A 26,208-nucleotide genomic window follows, 5' to 3' on the forward strand; every position below is an offset into this window, starting at 1 on the left:
AGTGAATATGTAAATAAAACAAATTTTATAATTTATGATAGATACTAGAGTGATACCCACCCGCTTCGCTGGGTTTAAAAGTAAAGATTGATAAAGATTGCTCTCGCTTATCCACTTTCTATAACACTCGAAGTTAAGGTAAGGATTGTTTTACACAGGTAAAATATATGTATGGTTTTCTAGTTTTTTAAACGTATAATAGTTGTAATTATTCATTGAGTATATTAGAAAAGAAAGCTGTGAAATAATTTATATTGGCTATTTTTACAGAAATCTGTAATTTATGGTAATGTCAAATGACTAATTTTACATAACTCTATAGTTTATGGTAATGTCAAATTAAAATAATTTTAATTTTTTTTTATTAATATATCTTTATAAATTATATCTCATGTGTTATTCTGAAGTATTTATATTATTTGCCGTACAGTTTCATTAAATACCATTCGTTAGTTTTAGCGTGAAAGCGTAACAAACAAACAAACAAACAAATAAACATGCTTACTTTCGCATTTATAATATATAGAGATAGAGAAGAGATATCTCAATTTGTGAAAATGTGATTTTTCAAATGATATTAAATTTGTGGATTTAGTTTATTTTTCATTCAAAGAAAAAAAAAATACTTTAACATTATTTTATATTTATCTGGTAAATATTTACTTTATTGAAAATTAATTTTTTATGTTCATCGAAGGACAACTTCAGCTATAGGTTTTCCAATTTAACTTCATATAATATGTTTTTTTTTTCATTAGTTAGCTTGATGAAAGTATTTTTTGAGTTCTTCGACCATTATTATACTTTATGGGCATCGTGTTTGTTGCAACATTGTTGGGATTACTTAAATAAATAAAAAATTTCATACTTATGCCCATGCCGCTGAGTTGAAAAACCTGTATTCTCGAAGAACGATATCATAAGTTTACGGCTTTTTTAATTGTATGGGAAGGTGCTGTATCTTTCCCTTATAATAAATGGAAATAGATTATCATTCTTTTCTTTGGTTGCCTTCTAACAATTAAATTTTGTCTTCATATAATTGCTATCTCATAGACAGCAATATCTGCTTAGAAGTTAGAAAATAAACTAAAGTAAATTTTAATTTTGGCACTTTATATAAGCTTATTAATCCTGTTTCTTTTTAATTGTACTATAATCACGATTTCTTGAAAGGCATTTGCAAAAAGGTTTAGATCAAAATGGATCGATTTAGCCAAATATTTTATATGACTTAAATGAAAAACGGAATCCACAATGATAAAATTTTGTAAATAATCTATTCAATTAATTAAACAACCGAATCCCAAATTTCTACGGGAGTAGTTGCGTGAAGCGTAACAAACACACTTAGGTTAGGTTAAATTGACTGTCCACGAAGGACACCCTTAGGCTATAGAGCCCATTGTGATACCATATGTGTTTTACAACCTTTCCGCTGATAATTTCATTTATCAGCTCCTCAATTTCAGAGGCTGATTGCACCTCTTTCATGCATATACCATGCACTACACCAGGCCATCACAACTATTAATAAAATTAATTTTGGTTCGACGGCGGGAATCGAACCCGCTACCCTACGCCTATCGCGGACGGAATTGGTTACGCTTTAACCACCTGAGCTAACTATAAAATTACAACAAACACACTTACTATAAAATATTTGACTTAAAAAAATTTTTTAAATAAAATCTAATAAACAATAAAATTTATTATCATGATAGAGAGATGAAAATTTTCAACAACCTAAGGCTACAGCCATTTTATCATTATAGTTAATCCCGCCCTGGATACAACGATGATCAGAAATATAAAAATGTCTCTTTATTTTATTAAAATTTTACAATAAATGTAGTTTGGAATTTAATTTTGAAAATATTTTAAATATTAAAGAAAATATTAATTTTTCATATTTATTTAAGTGGATCTTTATATTTAATGAGATGTATTAAAAAACCTCACAATAAATACAAACAAAAACCATGCTGAGACCCATTAATTTCTGACAGAGAGAATTCTTATAGGGAAAAGACCATTAATTCCTGAATAACTTTATCGTTATATTTTTCGATTATCAAAGCAGTTGTATTCATTATCTACAACTTTGCAAAACACTTATTATAAACATTTCAAACTGATTTTCTTATCATAATTTTTCACATCCCCCTTTCCTTATTTCTGTTAACTCCTCTTTCTCCGCCGGTTGACATAAAAACAATTGGGTTGACATAAAGGCAATTGCCTTATGACAAAATTTCAAATGCAGAAACACACAAGTACAAGTATATTCAACATTATTTATTGGATTATATCAACACGTTAGTCGCCCTATTAGCTCAGTTGGTTAAGGCGTAACCAATTCCGTCCACGGTATGCTTAGTGTAGTTGGTTCGATTCCCGCCGTCGGAACAAAATTAATTTAATTAATAGTTGTGATGGGCTGGTGTAGTGCATGGTATATATATATGGTATACATATGGTATAATGAAATTATCAGCGGAAAGGTGGTTAAACACATATGGTATCATAATGGGCTCTATAACCTAAGTGTGTCCTTCGTGGACAGTTAATATAACCTAACCAAACCATTAACACGTTATTATAATAATATTATGACTTTTTTAATTTTCGAGTTGAATACAATAATTTCCTATTTGAAAATTCGTAACGAAAACACTATACTTATAATCATATATTCTACGGAAATTTGACTTTAAATGCTAATAACAGTTAGTATTAGATTATTGATTAGTAAACAGAGAAATATTTTTTTGTTTCTGTTTAACGAAGTTTTTTCCCAGAAAATGTCTTTGATTTTACGAAAAATCTAATTATTGTAAATAGGTACTTTCAGCTATATTCATGTATTTAGTACAATAGATAAATTGAAAATATTGACATCTGACAAAATGGGGAACTGCCATTAATAACTCGATCTGTAATAACTTCGGTTGCGTTGACCCTGTAATTGTGTTTATTCACTGATCCAAGAGTTTACCATGCCTTTAATTAGGGGTCAACTTAACACGGCTCTGCAGGTTTTTTGATTTTGCGTTACCAAGTGATTGTGTTCATTCATTGATCAACTGGTTGGTCATGCTCCGGTTTGCATTATTCCGAGTTTTTTTTCCGGATTCGCTTGGTGCCGAAGTGTTTCTATACCGAGTTGTTTTGTCCGAAGTTGATATTGTTTGAGTTGTAGGTATATCTTATAATTTAATTCACTTAAAAACAACAAATTGCTTAATTTCAGTTTGTATTATTTATCTTTATCATAAGCATTACTCGAAGAAAAAAATCCAACCCTTTATGAATTGTACTAACGTAGATTTGATATTTCAAGAAAACGCAAACATACACATAGGCGACACATTTCTCAGAATAGATACTGTTCTATTATAATAAATTATAATGATGGTATTATCGAAAGGTGGGACTTATAATATATTTGTCGTTTTTGTTTATAAAATCAATTTATGCTAGAACGGAAACAATCAAATAGTTAGTGTTGATACTTGAAATTGGTTTTAATGAAGTTGGCAACTACTAACTATATTGTTAAAACAATGATCTTAATCGAATTATGTTCGTAATATTTGTTGAATAATATAGTTAGAAATGTATTAGAAATGAAATTATTCGATTAGTGCAGTCACTTCTATAGTTGTAAACAACGGCGGGGCAAAATTTTTACCGTATATTTATGATTTTTTAAAATTTTTTCATAATTCAGCTTCTATCTCGGTTGTCTATTGGAAATATTAAAAAGCATCATCACATAGAAAGACAGTCCCTTTTTCAGTCTCTTTTTAACAGTCAATAATTCACATATTGCGTTTTCCAGGCTTTTAAGTCTCTATGTTATATATAATAACCTCTTTGTATAAGACGCATTCATGAATGGTATCATTAAATGCTATCAAATATTAAGTTTTATTTTACAGACACTTTAATTAGTCTACTGATTTTTGAAAAATGCTCTTATGATTTATAGGTAATTATTGTTATTCAGTTTGATCAATAAAATAGTATTTTGTTTTATTTTAATTTATTATATTTCTTTTTTTTTTTTTTTTGAATCATTTATTGTAAAAAACCATTCACAAATTATTGCCGATTTAACTAAACTGGTTTCCGTCTGATACTGCTATGTCCCAAAATGACAAACCAAATCAGTTGTTAAATAAACGTTGCGTAATAAACCATTGACTTCATTCTGCCCCAAAAAAATTATTTAGCTCCAAAAATACAAATTAAATATTGGTTATAGACGGTAGAACGTGGTGAGCGTTTAAGAGATCCAGAAACAAAACTTTATATGAACTCTTTACAATTTTTGTTTATTTCACTTAGCTTTAATAGGACCTCGCAATTTTGACGCCCTGTATATCAAAATAACGATAGTTAAAAGACGAATCGAATTCAGAAAGATTCAGTTATTATTTTTAGAAAATTTTGAAAAACAAGTTTCAATTCATAAATTTACAAAATCTCTATTACATAAGAGATTTAAGGAATACTTCGAAATACAGTTATCATTTAATAATATTTTTGAAAATTAACTATTGAATCCTTTCCCCAAATGAATAACTATTGAACTTTTGAAAATAATAATTAACACTTGTTTTCTTTTTGTTGCAGGAAATTTACTTGTGATACTGGTTGTAACATTAAGTCGAAGATTACGCTCAATAACAAATTTCTTTCTGGCAAATTTAGCCGTGGCTGATTTTTGTGTTGGCGTATTTTGTGTTTTTCAAAATTTATCTATTTATTTAATACCAAGGTAAGTTAAATTAATCATTAATAAATTTACTAAATAATTTTAGATCGTTAAAAGAGGGCAAATAAAAATATAAGAGCTAGATCAAAGATAACGCTTAAATGTAAAGGAAGGTAGCGAGTCAAACTAAATGGAAACATATGTAACCGTTGGAAAGACCTTCATTACAAAACATTTTAACCCCTAATGTAAGAAAATCAGTTGTAAAAGGACTTGTAAACTTACTTTTAAAAGTCCTTTTTTGAGTATTTTTTCCTTTGTATTTCAAAAAAAAAAAAAAAATGAAAATCAAATTCAGGACAAAATGTGCTTTGCATAAAAAGTTAAAAGGGTTATTTCACTTGCCGTTTTTTTCAAAGAATTTTATTGATACCATATAAACTACTGTGGAACTAAATAACGGAGCTTAATATAATATGCAGCAAAGTTAAAAAAAAAATGATCCGAACTAAATACCTTATGTACACATACACAATTGATGTGCATTGAAGTAATTAAGCATCCTTTTGTTACTGTGATAATAATAAGCTCAATTCTTTTCTCTTATAGAAAAAAACTATTATAAATCTCTGATCCGAGCGTATACATTTTACAATTAATGCATATCAAACAAACAAAACTTTTTACGTAAGTGATTGAATATATAATTATTGTTTGTTTGTTTGAAATCAGTATTTTTTTTCAATTCATATCTGTTCTACGTAAACAATTTCAAATTGTGATAAAAACTTTGTGCTCAATTGAAAATCGAATCAAGTTGATTGAGTATTTTATTAGTGATTATAAAATACAAAAAGAGCTGCGCTCATTTATGTATTATTTTGTACACATTGCATTTAGCATTTATTGTAGAATATCATATTACTTCCATGAAATAAAATACATTCAACGTTTATAAGCACAGAACGTTTTTTTTCTTCAAATCAATACCATTGTGTGAATATTGTTTTTCCCTTTTTATGATAAAATAACAGCCAGGCCTAATAAACCAAACTATAACATGAGAACCGGACGTTTCGGAATCATTTCTACTGTTTGTAAATCATAGCATTTAATATCTTATATCATTATAAAAGTATCCCTGCTTAATTACCTATTTTTAGATAGGATATGCGGTGTCCAGGGCCATATAATACTTGTTTTAGTACTAAATCTAGGGTACTCAAGTAGAATTTATTCTCAAGATAAAAACAAAAGAGCCCATAGCCGTAGTTGAGAATATTTCTAAATAACTACTTTAGTCATTGAAAACAGATTATAACACTAGCCTCTCAACATTACCTTAACCAGGGTGTGGTAAAGGAGGACGGGTGCCATCAACACAAATTGAAGTGCATAACAAAAAGTTAGTAAAGAATCATGTAAAAGCGCTCATCAATTTACAATATTATAAATATCATAATTTAAAGAAAAAAATATTATACAGAATTCTCTGAACTCCGAAATAACTTTTTATACAAAATTATAAACATTAGAGTTTATATAAAAAAAAAAAAGTAAAAGCAAAGACTACTAGATAAGTGTACCTATGTCTATATAGAGTCAAAATAAGGTTGAAAGTTTACATGAAACTTTATCAATTTTGTAGTTAGAATTGCAAAAAATGATATATGAGCTGATGGTTCAAAAGAAAAGTCTACTGAATCTACTCTACTAAAATACTATTACAAGGTATTTTCAAAAAATTCATTGTTCAAGGGACTAAAATAGGAGGTGAAAGTTTATATGAAACTTTGTTATTTTTTAAGGTTGAATTGTACAAATTGACCTATGTGCTCATGGCTTTAGACAGAAGTATACTGTATCACACTTTTTTTCCTTCTTTAAAGGAGCACAGTGAATTACATCACCGAATGCCACCTAATTTTCCAACGGAATGTAAGTAAAGTGAACCTTTAGGGGGCGGACTAGACGAAGACTAAATGCTTGAAGGGTAGCATTTGGGTTTTCAAAGTTGATATTGTGTATATTTCAGTATATAGAGAGAATAAGTGAGGTAAAACATTTGATGCTACGCGACTTTAAATTGTTAGAAGTAAATTTTTGTGTAGCAAGATATTCAAAATTTTCAATACAATTACATGCATGGGAAAGTCTTGTTTTTCTTCTTGTACTTGATTTATATTTCATTTAAGTTTCAAGAGTAATTTTGTACACGATGATGGAACAATTTTTTTCTAAACTTTAAGGTGAGAGTAGTAATGTAAATCAGGAGGTAATATGCTGTATGCTGTACTCACCCTATCGTAGCCTGTTTATGCTGCACTAACCCTATATACTGAGACTTTTTTCATTCAATTCAATTTTACTGATCAAACTCAATAATGACCAAAAGTTTGACTTGTATGCAAAAAATGAGAGGTAAAAGCAATGATTGCACTAAAAAATCATTGTTGCAATAAAATGATCATACTCTAAACTGAAATACAGCTACGTCTATCAGACCATGATTTCAAAACCAGTTAGAAACATATTTTTGATACGTATATTGATTTATTAGAATTCTTTTCCGTAATGTATCTTGTCAGAAACTAAGTTAGTGCTTGAAAACGATTTTACTGTGTATTATCAGGAAACAGAATATTATTTACTTGTTATTTATGGCATCAAGACTGGCGACTCCAATATCATATAGGGAATAAAAACAAGAGGGTATTAAAATGAGGACAAAAGCTCACTTGACGCATAGTATATTTCCCATAGTATTATCTAGACTGTTATACATATAGAGTAGAATTGCATAAATACATACATATAATGCAGTAGGACAATAAACGTATATAGCGCAGGATGTTTTTATTATATTGAAGGTAGAGCTATTATTGTTCATTGATTTGTGAAATGATTAAGATATACTTGAAACATTGTGAGTGACTTTTTTTTGGTGAGTCTATCAAACTTGAGCATGATAATGGCATATTTTATCTATCGGTTTGAAAAAACGTGGCAGGAAGTTTGTTGAACAATATAACTAATTGACAACATTAATAATTATTTACATAATTCAGTAGAAATGAACTTCGTATGTATTGAAAAACAAAAATACTTAATAAACGCATGCTTGAGGTGGTAGAGCAGCTCATCAATGCAGTATTTTTGTCGGATTAAATATTTTATTGCTTAATAATTATGTTATAAAAAGTTTAAAGTATTCGGCAAATTCCCTGGTACGTTTTTTTAGAGCAATAGATTAAATATGACATTACCATGCTCATTTGAAAACGCAGAACTTTTGAAGAAGTGGTAGAGAGTAGAAAGTTTGGTAGGCTTGCCAAAAAGAAGCCACTCACGAAGTTTCAAGAATGAATTAATCGTTTAACAAAGCACCGTTTCTGCCAATTTTTCTGCTAAACACGACTAATTTTATTATTATGATAGCTTCATCCTCATAAGCTGGTTTCACTTCATAGAAGTGGACAGAGATTTCAAATTGTTTCGGATTTCATTCTACAATCATAATATTTTATATTTTTGAAAAATATTATACTAAATTCAATTAAGGAACGATCCCCCTTTATTATTTTGTGAACTTTCTTTACAATAATAATAATATTGCTGTTCTAAGGAGCCAATAATAAAACTTCTAGTAAGAGTAACATTGTTCCCATTATTTTATTTGAATATTTCAAGTACACAATAACATCTCTTAGGTTAAATCTTAGTGCACAAAATCTGCAAATACAGTTTCTATGGAGCATAACTGTAATGAAACATTTGATACCATATAAAATCTCTGTTTAAAATTAATAAAAATATCATTTAGGGACAGTGTTCAATGCATTGCTTTTTATTGAAAATTGTACTACAGGACAAAATAATCTTAATCTAAATTATTTCAATGATAATTTTGATTGTTTTATAGTATAGGTGTACCAATTTTGAGTTTCTATGCACGTACTTACATAATGTGTACGTGTATTCGAGTCAGGTTCTTCTCTATGTTGAAAACAAATTTAATTATTGAATCAATATCTATTGGAGTATCGTAATAAACTATTGAAGTATCGTTTAAAATAATAAAAACACTGCAATTACAGTAACGGATACAGAACAGGGAATATGAAACAAAATATTTTCTCTAATTTAAACAATGTACAGAATAGAACTTAGAAGTTAGCGATTTTACAAACGTTGGAAAATAAAAAACCATCATTTTTTTCATATTATTTTTTTTCCAAACTTAAAATACATCAAAATGCATATATAAGAAAATTACATAAATTATATTTTGAAGTTTTGAATTTTTGATATATTGAATTTTTTGCTAAATTAAGAAATTGTAGTTTTTACAACCCAAAGTAGTTCTATCCCAGGAGTTCAGTCAAAAATTATTGAGTGTTAGATTTCCGCCGTCGCAACAAAAATTCATTTAATTAATAGCTGTGATGGGCTGATGTTGTGCATGGTATATGCATGAAGGAGGTGCACTCTGCCTCTCAAAATAATTGAGAAGCTGATAAACGAATTCAAAAGCGAAAAAGGTGGTAAAACACATACAACGTGTTCTGTTATTTACTGCAGAAACCTAGCTTTCGAAAATAAGCTCATCAAGAGCAACAAAAAAACTATTTTCCAAATTTGGATCTGAGGCCTAATTTGCGAGATACGGATATGGCAATAATTGATACATTTGTTCATTCAATGACTGTCATTCGATAACCAGTAGCCAATACTAATCAGAACGCTGCTTTGCGGTACTCCAGATTGAATAGGAAACAAGTCAGATAACTCTTTTTGAACTTTGACCCTCTTCTAGATATGATTTCAAAATACAGAAATATGTACTTGGAATTTGTTGTTTTAATTTGTAGGGCAAGCCGGAGTGCCATACTTTATCGAACGTCTTGCTGATGTCAAGAAATGAAATTGTACAATTTTTTTTCTTGAATTCTTTTGTTAATTGTGTTAACTATTCGATGCACTTGTTCTTTAGTTGAATGTTTCTCTCGAAACCAAAATTGGTGGTCTGGTATGATCTGCGACTCATTCGGTATAATCTTAAATTTTTGTAGAAATAATTTTTCAAAGAGTTTAGATAGTGTTGGAAATAAACTGATAGGTCGATATGATTTGACTTCGTTGATTGCCTTTCCTGGTTTTGAAATTAGAATTATTTTTGATATTTGTGATAATATTAATTTCATTTTAATTACCTCAGTATTTAGAACACCATCTGTATAACATCATCAAAGGTCATTATATCCCAACACCCACATTTACTAATCTATGCACATATGAAGACCCCTTTCGTCCATGTGATCATGTTTTGTCATATGGAATAATAATATTATGATGGTGGTAACTGAAACTCATTAAAATATCGGCAATTTTCGATTTCAAAACCATTTGTTAACTGACTCGCACTTCGCATATCATATGAAGTTCAGGACAGGAGGAATTATACAGGAGTAATGCTTTTAATAGACTCAGTAAATTCAACTATTAATCTTTTTACCTATCTCTTATAATAATTGATTAAAGAGTAAAATGCTAAAGATTTAACTTTTAAATCTACAAATTTCCTACAACTTTTACACATTTTTTTTTTTAATATAATATTTTTGAAATCATTACGCGTTCAATGATGCATTATTACTGCATATTATAAAGAACGTCTTCCTGGATTTTTTTTTATAAAATAGGTAGTATTCACATAATGCATGCTAATTCAAAAAATTATTGGGAAGATGGAAAATGTAATTAACTACAATAAAGGTGATTACCATTACGGTTGTCTCGATATTGTCACTCAAATTGTCTTCTGTCTTAGATGTTTTTCTTTCTCAGGTCAGAAAGGCTTTTTTTTATTTAGAACATCTGCCTTTACAATAGAAAAGCCGTTTTGGTTCAAGACATATTTTTTTAACATTCGATCATGCACATTGGACATTCAACAAAATCATGTAAATGATGTACTTCAAGTTTATGTGGTTAATTACTGTGTTTTGATAATACTAATTGTTATGGACTTTGATAATTGATAATAGATTAATTATATTCATTGGTTCATTCATCCATGCTTTGACTAACTTTTTGTAATAGAAAGTCGAGAGGGTTTGACTTAACTTCAATCAATTATATTAAGTCGATGTATAATGTTGATACATTAGAGGCAGAAAGCATAAAACATTATCACAAAAATTACCCTAGGTGGAGGCATCCTATAAATTAATAATAAATAAATACCACGATACTGGAAATTTCATTTTGAGTCCTAAATCTCTGGTCAAAGTGAACAAAAAATTATTCTATTTAGGATTTTAGAAATAATGGATCATTAAAAGCATGAAATAGGGAGATGTATCAGCTAGATACAAAATATGAACTGAGCCAAAATTGCTTCAGGTCTAGTATGAGATTGTTGCGGATATTATGGCTGCAAATAAAACTGGCGCATTTTTGGTTTAATTCTGAATGATAACATCGTGCCAATCATACATATTACGATTGAATGGAAATGAAAATCAATGAAAAGTAAAAAATCGTGAAGATAATGATATAAAAATGCGATCCAATCGTCGAAAACATACAATACGAAAAGACACGATCCTAGTAGAACTCAAAGGCGGGGTAGTAAAATTACGCATACTAGGGTGGTTTCACGCTTCATCCCCTTTTTTCTTAGGGTGCGAAATTTTGATATATTAAAATATACGTATTTAATCAGTTTTAATCTAGTTTATTTAAAGCAAATTTTTTTTTTTGGTTCGTCGTCTTAAAAGATATAGCATCCAATTCGTTATTTTCAAACAAATCTACGCATTTTTGATAGACTTTAGCTCCTGTAAAAAAAAGAAAATTCTTGATTATTGGAGCTCACATACTTTTAAAATCTTAAGAAAAAAAAATTGCGACCCGTTTGAAAATCAATAATTGGATGCTGTATCTCCTGAGATGATGAATCAACAAATTTTTTTCTTTCAAAATAAACCAGATCTAAAATAATTAATTACGTAAACTTCGCACCCTAAACAAAAAGGAGGTGGAGCGTCAAAAACTGATCATCTGGTATCAAGAAATCGGCTTGACATGCGCTGCCCATTTATAAAGTACCTGAATTTCAAACTTACGATTGGCATGACATTTATTCCTGCATTACATCTAGTGTTTGTGGAGATTGTTCATCTAGTAATTCATAAAATTATAAAATATTATATGAATCTTTAAAGTGAAAATTACTTCTTTTTTAAAAAATTTTCCATAAAGTCAATTCAAATGAAAAATTCTTGTTTTGTACAAAGAACTTAATACTGTACTTTAAATGAATAAAACATGTATCTGACATTTTAAAATTGAATATTGGTTTTAAACACACGAAAACTTACGACAAAGAGAATTCTAAGAAATCAAAATGAAAACTATATTCTTGCTGTAAAACATATCTATTGTAAGTATTATTGTCGTGTGAAAATGAATTACCAGTAATACCACCTGTACAAGGTAGAAACAGTGAATTGTAATTAATTTTGTAATGTTTGACTGTAATCCATATCTTGATTTGTATTAGTATTAATGCGTAGCTTTATAAGAACAATATGGATTGCGTATAACGTAAAATTCTTTAATTCTTTTATCTACTCTTTCCAAAGTGCTACTACGACATACAACCACAATGACAACCATAAATCTTCAACAAAAGATATCATTGTAGCTTCTTCTTGGACTACATACAATTATGTAAATAATTAGAGGATGAACCATGAGCAATTGGCTCCGCCAAGATGGATGAGTAAATTGTCGAAATCCCTCTCGACATCACATAAACGGGTGGACACTATTTTAAATTTTAGAAGGAAAATCAAGTATTTAAGTTAATTTTGTTTTTTTTTTTAAAGAAAAATGAGCAAAAATATTAAAGAACCACTTAAAATATTCTAGCTGTAAAACCGAAAATCGTTCAAATCCATATAATTGCTGTTTTTTAATTTCTATATCTTTTCAAACGAACAAAGTTTTGGAAAAATTTCGAGAAAAAGTTGAAAACAATTTTTTACCTAAAACATACGCTTCTTTCACGCTTCGATTTTATGCTAAACTTGATGTAATCTATAATTTTACTATACTAACCGGTCTTCAGTTGAGGTCCCTACTATAAGTCTCATAATCGAAATTAAAGTATGTTTAATTAATGATAATAATGCTACAGAAGATAAACGCTACAGAACTATAAATGACCATGTTAACTAAATTCAGAATCATGCCTCTAAATAAAACCACATACTTAACCACTTCAAAAACTCAAAGTCATTATATATTACGTACATTACATACACACTTATATGTACATAAAACATATAACGTATCCAAAAGTTTCTGATGCGTCTTTGACAAATATAAACATGGGAGTACTGCAACTTTACCTTATTTAGACCACACTTTTTTAGAACTGCAAAGTCTAGGATGAATACCTAGACCAAAGTTTATCAAAAATTTTCTATCGGAACATAGAAAATGTCGGATGGAAAATAAAAAAAAGAGTTTTTTCCAAGTCTTGAAAACTTTGAAGTTTATCGCAAAAGAAAGTTTATTTGATATAAAAAGTTTGTCTATCTTTTATTTAAGATGGGGCTACGAAGATAAGAAGGGGACTAAGGATGGGAAGGGGATATGTAGGGCATGTTTTGCAAGCCTTTTTCCGAATCCATTAGGTTTTTAAAAAAATATATCCAAAAAGTTTTAGTAATTTTCCCATAAGGGAAATTTATTTGCTCGATATTTTCCTTTTTACTTATAAAATTGGGTAAATCCACCTATAGACGTATGTTAGTTCTTAACCATTCTTTATCATTTTAATAATTGCTATACAAATTTCCATGTGGGTATTTCATTTCATTTTCTCGAGATTTCAAATCAAAATATAGTTTTTCGTATGTTCGGCACCTTTAATTCGTTATGTTCCAACGGGTATAAACTTTGGAAAACGTTCGCCTGTGACTTAAAAATTTAACAGCTATTCCATTTTTAGAAGACTTTTTCAGGGAAAGTTGCAGTACCATAAACATAATACTGTAAACCTCACGTGTGGTAGTAGAGGTTCATAGTATGATAAAATGTGGTTTTTATTTATGTATGAAATATATTTGTATATATTTTAAATATTTTTAAATTTATATATGGGTTCGTTTGTAAACATTTGAGGATTTGTGAACACATTGGTTGTTATCTATATGTTTTTTTTTTCCGTGATATTATCTATCTCATGAAAGTTATTCCTGCGAATAAAGGATTTTCACACAAAATTCATTTGAATGGCAGGTTATCGACTACGATTATTGAAAGAAGATCTGAGTTAGGTTAACTAAGGCTAGTTGATATTGGCTGTCCACGAGGTACACACTTAATCCATAGATTAATTTATCAGCTCTATAATTTAATTTAATTTATCAGCTCTATATTATTTTGAGAGGCACTGAGTGCACCTCTTTCATGCGTATGCCATGCATTACACCAGCCCATCATAACAATTAATTTAATTTAATTTTGTTGTGAACCCACTACTCGACCACAAGCCCATCCTGGAATTTTTCGGGTGACATGATCCTCTAGGATATATATTGAAAAATATGCTCCTATATGTAAAAGTAAGTTTAAGCACATTGGCGTACATATTTGATGGTGCAAAGGTGATATACCAAGAGATGTGATGTCCATATTTTCACCTGTACTCACCTGTACCGCGCAAAACTAACGCCATGGTGCTTAAAGTTACTTTTACATATGGGAGAATCTTTTCCAACATGATTTCTGGTCATTTCACTCGAAAATTTATGCATGGGATTGTGGTCTATAGGGGTTACACTAACCGAGCTACTAGCGATGATTGATCTATGTTAACATATTTGAATTGAAGAAATAGTAAAAGCTGAACTGAAAATGTTCAAAACTTTTTTTTAAAAAGAAGAGAGATAGAAAATACGTTTTATTTGCATATGAAATAAAAAATATATAGATAATAGTTTTATCTTATTGTAAAATTCAACGCTTTGGGTTAATGGTCTTTTGGATCATTTTTATTAATCCACAAACAAGGGTTTCCTGTAAATATTTATGAATTTTCATTCAGGGCGATTCTTAAAACAAGGGCTGGAAATTGTCCATTATCCACGGAAACGAAGTTACCTACCTATTCTTCTTTTTTACACATGTATGACGTAATCTAACTTTGTGCATTATATTCTTTTCAACGATATTAAACTGAGTTTTTCTAAGAAAGTTAATTTTGAACAGACAATGGACCATTAGGCCATTAAGTATTTTTGGAACAGAAAACGGAACTAATGGCGACTTGTTATCCCACATGATTAAAAAAAGTTACTAAATGATTGAAATAAACATGTCACTGTTTATATATATGATGATTGATACAACAGAAACAATTTTAATTAATTACTCAAATTATTATTTTTTTGTTACAGCTGGGTGTTTGGTAATTTTTTATGTAAAATGTATCAATTTATTCATTCACTGAGTTACACCGCCTCCATATTTATACTGGTTGTCATATGTATGGAACGATATTTCGCAATTATTCATCCAATCACATGTAAACAAATTTTGACACCACGACGACTAAGGGTGAGTTTTATATTTTGTTATATATGTATAGTTTTATATATAGTTTTTTTCTTATGTAAATATTTAGATCGTTAAACAGCAGTAAGTTTGCATAACCAGCTTAAAATTAAAAATTTTCGTTTGTGTTAAGACCGAAATCAATTGAAATAAACTTTTGTCTGATAGCCAGCTTAAGTGACTACGGCCATTCTTTTTTGTGAGATATCTAAAAAAATGATTTGAGCATTTGTTTACACCCGATTGTCAAGTAGTGGCTATGTATGTTTCAATGTTGATTTATTCGATATAGTTAAGGGATCGTTATATTTTCGTCTTAACAACCCAAGTATCCTTATTTAGGTGTTTGGTAAAACAAAAAAAAAACAAAATGGCGAATTTTTGGCTCGCAATATTCAGAATAAAAGGAATTATCAAACCTACCGAGTAGTGTATCAAAATAAAGTAAATTAAGGAGATTGAAAAAATATACATAAGTTAAATGTATTTTAATTAGGAATTATCAATTAGCTTGAAATGTTTTAATATATAGTATATTAAGAATGAGCCAGTATACTAAAAAGTTAAAAATAAAATAAATAACTAACAAAATTGAAAATCCAACTACGTTTAATAAAATCTAAAAAAAAAAAGAGTCTAGTAGTTTGCATAGCGACAACAACAGTCGGAACTTATTTAAATCTAGACTGGCTCAAATCTTCCCAATAATGCGTTCCGGTTGTTAAAGTTGCATGTAAACTACTGAACTTGTGTTTTTCTTTCCAGATTTTACTTAACACAATCGGATTTTTTATTTTTTTATTATAAATATCTATTCGTTTAGCAGATCCCCATTGATATTTATAGCATACAAAATACACATTAACATTGGCTGCATATATTAGCACCTAGCAAGACCGGCATTGTCCGACCTAAAATATAAGTTACAAGATTGATACCCGCCCGCTTCACTAGACTTAAAAGTAAAAACCACCGCTTTATAGCCCCCACCTCTCTTGATCTTTCCTACCCTCCTTCCATAACACTCGAAGGGATTGTTTTACACAGCTAAAATAAATGCACACTTTTCAATTTTTTAAAGTGTATAATAGTCATAAGTCATTGAGAATATCAGAAAAGATGGCCATGAATTGTTTTACATTTATAATTTAAATTTTTACAGAAGTTTTTAATTTATGGTTCGAAATGATGATCATAGATGAAGCAGTAAAATGTCAGATTAAATTCTATTTTTTCTTTTAAACAAAACTTTATAAATTATAGCTCATGTGTTCCTTCAAATTCCGTTTTATTCAAATCCATGGAGTAATTTTTGGGTGAAAGCGTAACAAACAAACATCCTTACTTTCACATTGATAATATATATTGATATATAAAATAATTTTTCTCAAAAATTTACTATAATTCATAAATAATACATATTTTAGAAGCAGTATGCAAAGCTAAACTTATATTCAACTGGGCTAAAATTATGAATAAGCAAGCAGCTTACAGCTATTATCGCTTATCAAAATATTATCTATAATAGTTTTATACCAAAACAATTAACGAAAATTTCTCATCAGCTCATGTCCAGAACTTAAAAAGGAGTTTCTTTCTACTGAATGGGGTATATTATTCCATGTGCTTTTTATGCTTTCAAGAGCTTGTTTCTCTTTATTGGTTTATTGGTTGGTAGTTGGGTTAGGAACTGGTCTCATAATCTGGCCGAGATTAACCATTCTTACCCTAATAAATTGTTCATTTCTATAGATAGAATGCGAAAATTTGTTAATTCATTTTTTATTCGTATTCAATAGTAGAAAATATTTACTTATTATTACCAAGAAAACATTTGAAAAGTATTTAATATTGTAATTAAATTATCGAATTACATACAAACATTTTAGACCGATTTTTCCCTTTTCGAAAAAAAAATTGTTATTAAGAGTTTCTTTGATCTTTTTACTTTTCTTAATGTTTTTCTCTATATTCTATATAAAATAAGAAGAAAAAACTGAGAAAAATTAAATTGAAAATAATCATTTCTTTCATGAATTTTACATATATTTAATACATGAATGAAAAGTTTTGTGATTTTATTTATTTTTTAATGATGATTTTTTGCTTTGAAGTGAGTACATGTCGTCAGCATTTAAATTTATTAATTTGTGATGAATGAAATAAATTGTATGAATGATACGTTTGTCTAATCATATTTGTGCTACAAATTTAAATTCCTTCCTACAATCGTATAAAGTGACAATCTCAAACAGAAATTTTCATTTTGTAGAGAAAAATTTTGAAATAAAATTTTGCTCGGCAGAGGAAAAATGAGCAATGTGTGTATCGCAGATGAATTGCTTAATTTTCAGTTACATAACCGCTCGCTGTTTCAAACAAAAAACATTTCAAAACATCTTCAATGTAAACTAGCTGAAATATGTTCAATCAACTTATTTTTGAATTTTTTTCTTAAATTCAATTAAAAGAATTTGGTACAAAAACCTTCAGAATCAAACCCGAGCCTATTAGAAGCATGGGCAACATTAGAAACGTTTTTAAGTAAAATTAATGCCTGTGGTATCTACACGAGATGTATTTCATGAACCTACCATACACAGTTTCTGAAAGAAAGCAGGGCTGTCGTTTTTAAGACCAGTAAGAAATCAACTCATAACTGACAAGAGATAGAAAAATACTTTAAATTAGAAAAACTGAAGAGATCCGACAGAGAAATTAAAAGAAAAATTGTACCATAACTCGTTTTGAAATTAGTTATTAAATAATCTAGATGTAATAGATTACAAGCATTTGCCAATAGAGCTTTTTGCCGATCGCCTTCGATTTTACCGTGTGGGAAAACTAAAACAAGCATGTATGTATGAATTTGCAAAAGATGCAGTCTAAAATGCAGTTATAATTATTTTTTCGAAGTCGAAAATTTATACTTAACCAAATAACTACTTGCCTATAATAATATTTTTTTTTTTTATAATACATTTTTTTTTTTTCTTATTCCTTCTTTTTATAAGTTACAAATTAAACATATTCACTTTTATTTTGAAAACGGCTTAATTAAATGTAAAAAAAATCCAAATGGGTAAAGGTAACATTTTACCATTAAAATTGTTTTACCGTATTATTAACCTTGAGGGAAAATGTGTAAATATTTTTTTTGTGTGTTAACCATTTTTTTTCTTTCACACGCAATCATTTTAAATTAATGACTTCCTATGTAAATATTGACAATGAAAAATTTGTTCTCCTGATGTTAAAGATTAAAGATAAAATTAGTTTTTTTGTAGCTGGTATTCTTAAAATAATATTGAAAAGTGGTTCGATGTAAAACGAATAAAACAGATAATGTCGTTTCAATAATTTCCAAAATCTAATAAATTTTTCTATATGAAATTCAATATCGATACACAAGATAAAATACGATCTCCTCCTTTTTCTTGAATGAATCAGAGATGTATTTCAATTTATATTACCAGGTAAAATGTAATTTTCGATTTGAAGTAGTCATATATTTATCACAAAATAATATGAAAATATAACTTGAATAAAAACATGACAGACTTTAAAAGATTTAAAATTCCTGTGTTTGTCGTTTTGTTTGAAGCTAGCCCATCATTTTTTTAATTATTTGAACCAAGTGTGTTTAATAAAATGAATAAAGCTGAAATTTTCTACAACTGCTTTTAATGCTGCACTTTAGTTCAATATTACGTACAAAAAAGTAAAACACAATTTATAGGAATTAAAATTGATGCTAATTTCAGTCAAATGGGAAAAATAAACAACTTTTGTACAAAACTGTATATTCTCAGACCAGGTTCAACAGTAATTTCATTGGATTTATTGACATGAGCCAACCTGAATGCATTTCCGATGCGAGACAGCTTGTATTTGAATCCGCTCCGCTGAAAATTCGTAGCCCAGGCTCACTCGCTGTTACCATTTACTCTCGGACAGATTTGCAGACCGGTCAACTTTTCCGGATGCTAATTTAAACTGTTAATTCAAGGCCTAGCTAGTGAAATACACACATATTAAATTTGTGTATGAAGATTCAAAGAAACAGATCCATGTAGTCCGTGAATCTATAATGAAGAGAAATTTTGCCGAACTTTTTTCTGCCTTTATGAAGATTGATGAATGCGAGTTTGATAATAAAGATCGTAGAGGACCGTATGTCAAGATGATTATAAAGGTTACATCAAGACAACAAAATAAGAAAAATAAGGAAACCAAAATGGGAACACGTTATAATAAAATAAATAAATAAGAAACTAAAAAATCCGACTGCGATAAATAAAATCTGAAAAGGAAGAAACATACCCAGTAACATAGTGATCTTAACAGTCGGGGCCCATTATTGGAAAGATTTGAGTTAGTCTAGATTTTAAAAATGCTCCATCGTGTTTTGTTTTTTCAAAAACCTATCTAAGACTACTTGAAATTTTGAGAGAAATATAATGATGCCTCATGTGAATCCATTGAGACTTTTGGCAGATGCGAGGTAATAAAGAAAACAAACAAATATACATACAAACATACAAGATACACGCGAAAAACATAACCGCTCCTTGATAGTCGGGTAAAAAAGAAATTTTAATCACTATCACACTCATTAAAATGGTATTCCAAACCTTGTTGGCAGTATAAAATTCGTTGGTTGGTTTGTTGGTAGTATGAAATCTACCAAATTTATTAAACATATTTCTTAAAGATGTTTGTCACTGAACTCCTCTTAAACGGATGGACTACAACTGCTTTTGAGAATTCCGTACCAAAAAAAAGGTAAATTTCGTTCAATGGTGGGAGCGCATATAAATAATATAATTAATTATTATTACAACTTACTATGTACTACGTATTTTTAATAGTATTGAGGTATTATTTATTATAATTAAAGTATTGTGAATAGATATTTATCAGAGCTATATGTGAGGGGCGGGACATAGCGTAATGGATAGGAGACAATATATATAAGTAAAATTTGGGTTTGGCAGGATGGGATGGGGTTTAGTAGGATGAGCTTAGCGGGCCTGAAGGGATTGGCTCGCAGGTGGGCTTAATGGGCTTAGCGGACGGGCTTAGCATAGTATAAGTATTGATGAATTGGAGTTACTTTTCCACAGGACAATGTCTGTCGGGTCCTCTTGTACACTATAATGAATCAAAATCAGCGATAGTAATGAATTTAATTAAATATTATTTTTTACATACCATGGTTATTTTGTTCGTATACTTTAAACTGTCTATTAATACAGAAATCTACGATTCAACGATCAGTGTCATCTGCTTCTTTGTTTGATGTGCTTCCACTAAATATGGCATTCCGCTTATTGTTCGGATTGAAAAGCTGGTTAAAATAAATATTATATTTAATTTTAAATTTAAGAAGTAAATAGAACCATGGAAATAACGCTTCCTGGTTGCCTTACGATCTAATAGCACTGCAATTTTTCTGTTTTTTTTTTTTTTTTTTTTTTTTATTGTGATATTGTTCTAGAGCCACAGTATATACCAACCAAAAGAACAATGCGATTAAAACAGAAAAACGCTTTTGATTAATTCTTGTGTAAAATACCGAATGGCAGAAAAAATTTGAATGGCTTGAATTTGATAATACTTAGTGAAAATGATTATTGAATATAGCAGAGGGCTGGGCTAACTTTATTCACTCACTTACTTTTGTTGGCATTTTACAGGATTCCTTTTATAATTTAAATTTTGTAGAACATTCAATGAAATAATTATTATTTTCAATACAAAATGTTCTTTGTATCCGTAGCATAATACACGTTCATTAAAAGTGTGTTATAATCAATAAAAACCATCAATTTTTACATTTCTAAGTAAGAGAGATTGTGTTTGACAATATGAGATGTAGTTTAACAATAACAATAATAATATTTTTATTTCTGTTCGTACATTGTTCATGGAAAAGGTCAAAATTTACAAATGTGGTTGTTATTCAACAAATTCTCCTATTCAGCATATAATGATTTCTGTTTAACAGTAATTAAAATTAATTTTTATACCATGTATATATGAAATATACATAGTAAATAAAGTTTAGTCCCAAGTTTGTAACGCTACAAAATATCGATGATACGAAAAAAAATTTGGCAAAGGTGTTCATAGAATCATCTAATTAGTCCTTTTGCAGTTGTCCGTCCGCCCATGAACACGATAACTCAAAAACTTAAAAAGATATGAAGCTGAAAGGACGGAAAAAGTGAGGTCGATTTCGTCAATGAGCAACATAGGTCCATTGGGTCTTGGGTCCGTAGGAGATAGAACAAAAGTTTAAACGTAAAAAATGTTCCTAATAAAAAAATGAACAACTAAGATTGAAACATTTTTTTAAACATCACTGTTTACTAGGTTTACTAGTTGAGTATGTGTAATGTGATAGAGTAATCAACACTCTCTATACATGGTATTTCAATAATTAACTCAGTCAATTGTTTGTTTTCACTTGTTTTATTTCGATTTTAAATCTTTTTATATGTAAAGCTTTTTTTTTTATATATATACTTGTATAGTAAAATTCCAAGCTCAATAAAAGCTTTACATATAAAAAGATTTAAAATCGAAATAAAACAAGTGAAAACAAACAATTGACTGAGTTAATTCTTGAAATACCATGTATAGAGAGTGTTGATTACTCTATCACATTACACATACTCAACTAGTAAACCTATATACATATGATGCGAAAGTAAGCATGGTTGTTTAAAATCTGTAATTTATGCTTCAAAATGATCATTTTGAAGCATAAATTAAAGAATTCTGTAAAAATTTAAAATAGTAAATTTCAAACCATTCATGGCCAAATTTTCGAATATACTCAATGAATTATGACTATTTTACATTTGACAAAATTGAAAACTGTACACATCAAAAGAGGTGGAGGCTGTAAAGTTGTGTTTTTTACTTTTAAGCCCAGTCAAACGGGCGAGTTTCAATTAGTAAATAATATTATTCTTGTTACTATTGTGTAACCATCAATCATAAAATTTAAAAAATCAGGTTTTGCATTTAGCATCCTTTCGGAATATTTATCAATGAACCATAATGTACGATAATAAAAGAATACCATAAAATGACAAATCCGAACATATTTTGTACTTAATACAGTTAAAGATGTTATAAATGAAGGAAAATGAAAGAAACCGCTCGCACTTTGCTAAAACTTCATGGAATGTTGTCCATAGGTGACAAAAATCATAACAATTAACATTTAAGTCATACAAGTTGCCTAATTACTAATTTTTTAGGTAATTTTTGGTAATTTTATTGAATTAAAATTTATTTTTATTAACAAATAGAAACATTGGCACCACTAACTCATGCGTTACTAATGACATTTGACACCTCAGAAACACATTCCATGAGGTTTTTGCAAAATGCGAGCGGTTTCTTTCATTTTCCTATATTAGCTGATTTTTGTAACATCTATTACTGCACTAACTATTCAATCACTTAAAAGAATATTTTCTTTTTCATACAGACGAGTGTGAACAAAAATATGATAAAGAATTTATATTTTGCGTTAAGTGTGGAAAGTATTCTTGAATATAACCAATCAATTCTAAATGATTTTCGATACTTTAACAGTAAGAAACATCATCATCAAAACAATTTTTTTTTCTTGTTCATACATTTGTGTTTTTTTTTCATGAACAATGTAAGCCTGTCACGTATTGGTGTCTTTTTAGTTTTTCATGATAATAAATTTTTATGCTGACAGAGTGCTATAATCGTTAAGAAAATGGACAAATAAATATAGGGCTGATCATAACAAAAGGTTGTAAAATAATACTCTTCTATCCCCGAAACCCTTTTCTGAATATTTTTTCGTTTATTAGGTATTTCTATAATTTGGTTGAAAATTCCATGGATTTCCGTGAAAATAGACTACTTTAGTTTGTATTTCAAGATTAAAAATTTTTACCATTTCCATCTCTATATATTATAAATGCGAAAGTAAGCATGTTGGTTTGTTTGTTACGCTTTCACACTAAAACTAGCGAATGTTTTTTAATGAAACTGTACAGAAATATAGCTCATACTTCAGAATAACACATGAGGTATAATTTATAAAGATATATTAATAAAAAAAAGTAATTAAAAATTGATTTAATTTTACATTACCATAAATTACAGATTTCTGTAAAAATAGTCAATATAATATATTTCACGGCCATCTTTTCTGATATACTCAATGAATAATTACGACTATTATACATTTAAAAAAAGAAAGAAAACCATACATATATTTTACCTGTATATAACAATCCTTTCCATTATTTCGAGTGTTATAGAAAGGGGATAAGCTAGAGCAATCTTTATAAATTTTTGTACCCAGCGAAGCGGATGGGTATCACTCTAGTATATTATAGTTTTTTTACGGATTTAAATGAGCTGCTATTTTTGTATATGACGCTGACTTTTAAAAATACTGTATAATTTAAATATTTAAAAAAAATCTATTTTTCTTATGAAATACAGACATGAAAGTGTATTTTCTACAACATACTACTTACAATGCAATACCCACCCCATCAGTAATTATATCTAATAATAAACAGTAACTTCAAGTGATCTTACACACAAAATGTGACATAATGCTCGTGTTGATTTCTTTTTTACATTTTTTACACTTACAGCGAGTATAAAAGTGTAAAAGCTGTATGAAATGTAAGCGAAAAGAACATTCCTATTAAGTTTTCCATTATTTTTAATAGTATGGATGAAAGTGAAACAATTTGAGCTAGACACGGAAGCCTTAGATCCAAAGTCATATTTTAACACAAATATTTTAACAGAAAAACAACTTTTTTAGAGCTCATATTTAAGAATTCATATTTATTATTTACAGTTACGAAAAAAGACTTGTTAATGAGATAATATTTTTTATCATTTTTCTGAAAATGAAAAAAATTTCTTTAAGAGCTCTTAATTAAGAATTCTTAAAAATGATGTCTTAAAGAGAAAATTGTTGAAACTTTATAATGAACTCTTACTAAAAACAGATTCATGTGTTTGCTGGGTGGGAGGTTTAAATTGTTGGGTTCTAGTTACATATTGTTATTCGTGTTATGCGTGATGCTTTGACTGTAATCTGAAATTTTTATATTTTAATTATTTAAACAATTTTTGTTTTGTTACAGTTGGTGATGTTATTGGTATGGATAACAAGTGCATTATACAGTGCACCAAAGTTTATGTACATCGAAACAATAACAATAAATACTACAAATGGTGCTGATGAGACAATATGTATTGCACATCGTAAAAAATACAATTCAAAAATATACGATTTACTAAATTTTGGTTTATTATATTTACTTCCATTATTTATTATGACAATATTATATACACGTATTGCTATTGGACTATGTGAAAGTTCACGACGATTAAAATGTCATTTAAATGCATCAACAACAACAACTGGTGCAACATCACACAGTCATAATATTAATATGACAACGATACCAATGACGGGAACAATTGGTACAACAGGACAACCAACAAATGTATCAAATATTATGCAAACTGAGTTTTGTACAAATCAACAATGTAGTGCATACGTGGATAAACAAAATGATTCAAACGGACGAAATCAAATGAATAATGTATCGGGGGATGCTAAGGTAAGTAGTTTATTTTTTAAAACCATTAATGTTATAGTGGACGTACAATTGAAGGCAGGTAATAAGAATATTCTTCCAAAGTTAATATCTTCTAAATTTGCAGAAAGTTTGACGGAAAATAATTTTTTTTATAGTCTAAGTGGCGATCTTATATTTGGATATTAGATGAATATTAAACCATCTATAACGTGTCCAACTTTTTTTAGTATGATTTGTTGTTTTTTTTAGGAAAAAAACCCTTATAACTTACAATTTTTTATTATGCGACAGAGTTTTCACTAGAAAAATATAAACCTTACCATCATTGTCATCCAAATTAAGCATACATGCAAAATTTGAGCTCAATCGGTTGACGCTAACTGCTTCAAAATTGAATGGCAAGATTCCACCCGGACAAACTAGAAAAAAAGCTTGTAAAAAAATTTTGTAAAATTGAAGTTTATTTTACCAAAAATTTTCACATAAATTAAGAAACTTTAATTAATCATTTTTTCCCATTTTTTAGTACATAAAAACTAAATTTCTGGAATAGTTAATTTAATTTCATTGAAATGTTCTCCTACAAAAGATTTCATTGAAAACGAAGCTGAGGACAATGACTAACATTATATACATAGACAATTCATAGACAATAATAATATATTGTTTGATTAAGGAATTTATAAAGACTCGCATATACCAAAGAATACAAAAACATTCAATCTTTTATTTTATTTACTCAGACACCGTAGACAAAAAAAATACTATCTTTTACATTAAAACGTAATTAAAATTATCCAATTGGAAATTTATTCGGAAGTTTTTTCATGAGAAATAATTTTTGTTGAATGTGACACTAATTAACTGTTGTGAATATGTACAGAATCTGTTATAGTTCACATGCGCAATAATTTTTTTTAAATATTGTAAAAGAAAGGTTTTATGTAATTTTTCATTAGAATTGCATTAATGACTAATTAATTACTTAATTTAATTTTTATGTAAAAAAAAATTAAAATTTTATTTATAAATTGACCGCCGAGTAAAATACTTTTAAAAACTCAATATGTTTCGAAGTTTTATACACAAAGACAAAAATATCTTTAGTTATTTTTTTAAGTACAAAAAACAGAAATTCAAAAATTTAAGACTTGTTATATGTAGGTACCTTGAATTACTTACTTTTTGTTTTTTTAAATTTTTAATTTAATATTTAAGAAC

The 26,208-nt window shown here is 28.6% G+C and overlaps 1 protein-coding gene across 1 annotated transcript in view; it reads left to right on the top strand.

The window, feature by feature from the left end:
- LOC123291118 (trissin receptor-like) overlaps window positions 1-26,208 on the top strand; it is a 97,123-nt gene that overhangs the window by 40,355 nt on the left and 30,560 nt on the right. The window contains exons 2-4 of the mRNA XM_044871583.1: window positions 4,642-4,786; window positions 15,199-15,358; window positions 24,526-25,008. Coding sequence (XP_044727518.1) covers window positions 4,642-4,786; window positions 15,199-15,358; window positions 24,526-25,008 — 788 coding nt within the window. The remainder of the gene's footprint in view (window positions 1-4,641; window positions 4,787-15,198; window positions 15,359-24,525; window positions 25,009-26,208) is intronic.

Source organism: Chrysoperla carnea, chromosome 1 (assembly GCF_905475395.1).
Source record: "Chrysoperla carnea chromosome 1, inChrCarn1.1, whole genome shotgun sequence".
Lineage (NCBI taxonomy): Eukaryota > Metazoa > Arthropoda > Insecta > Neuroptera > Chrysopidae > Chrysoperla > Chrysoperla carnea.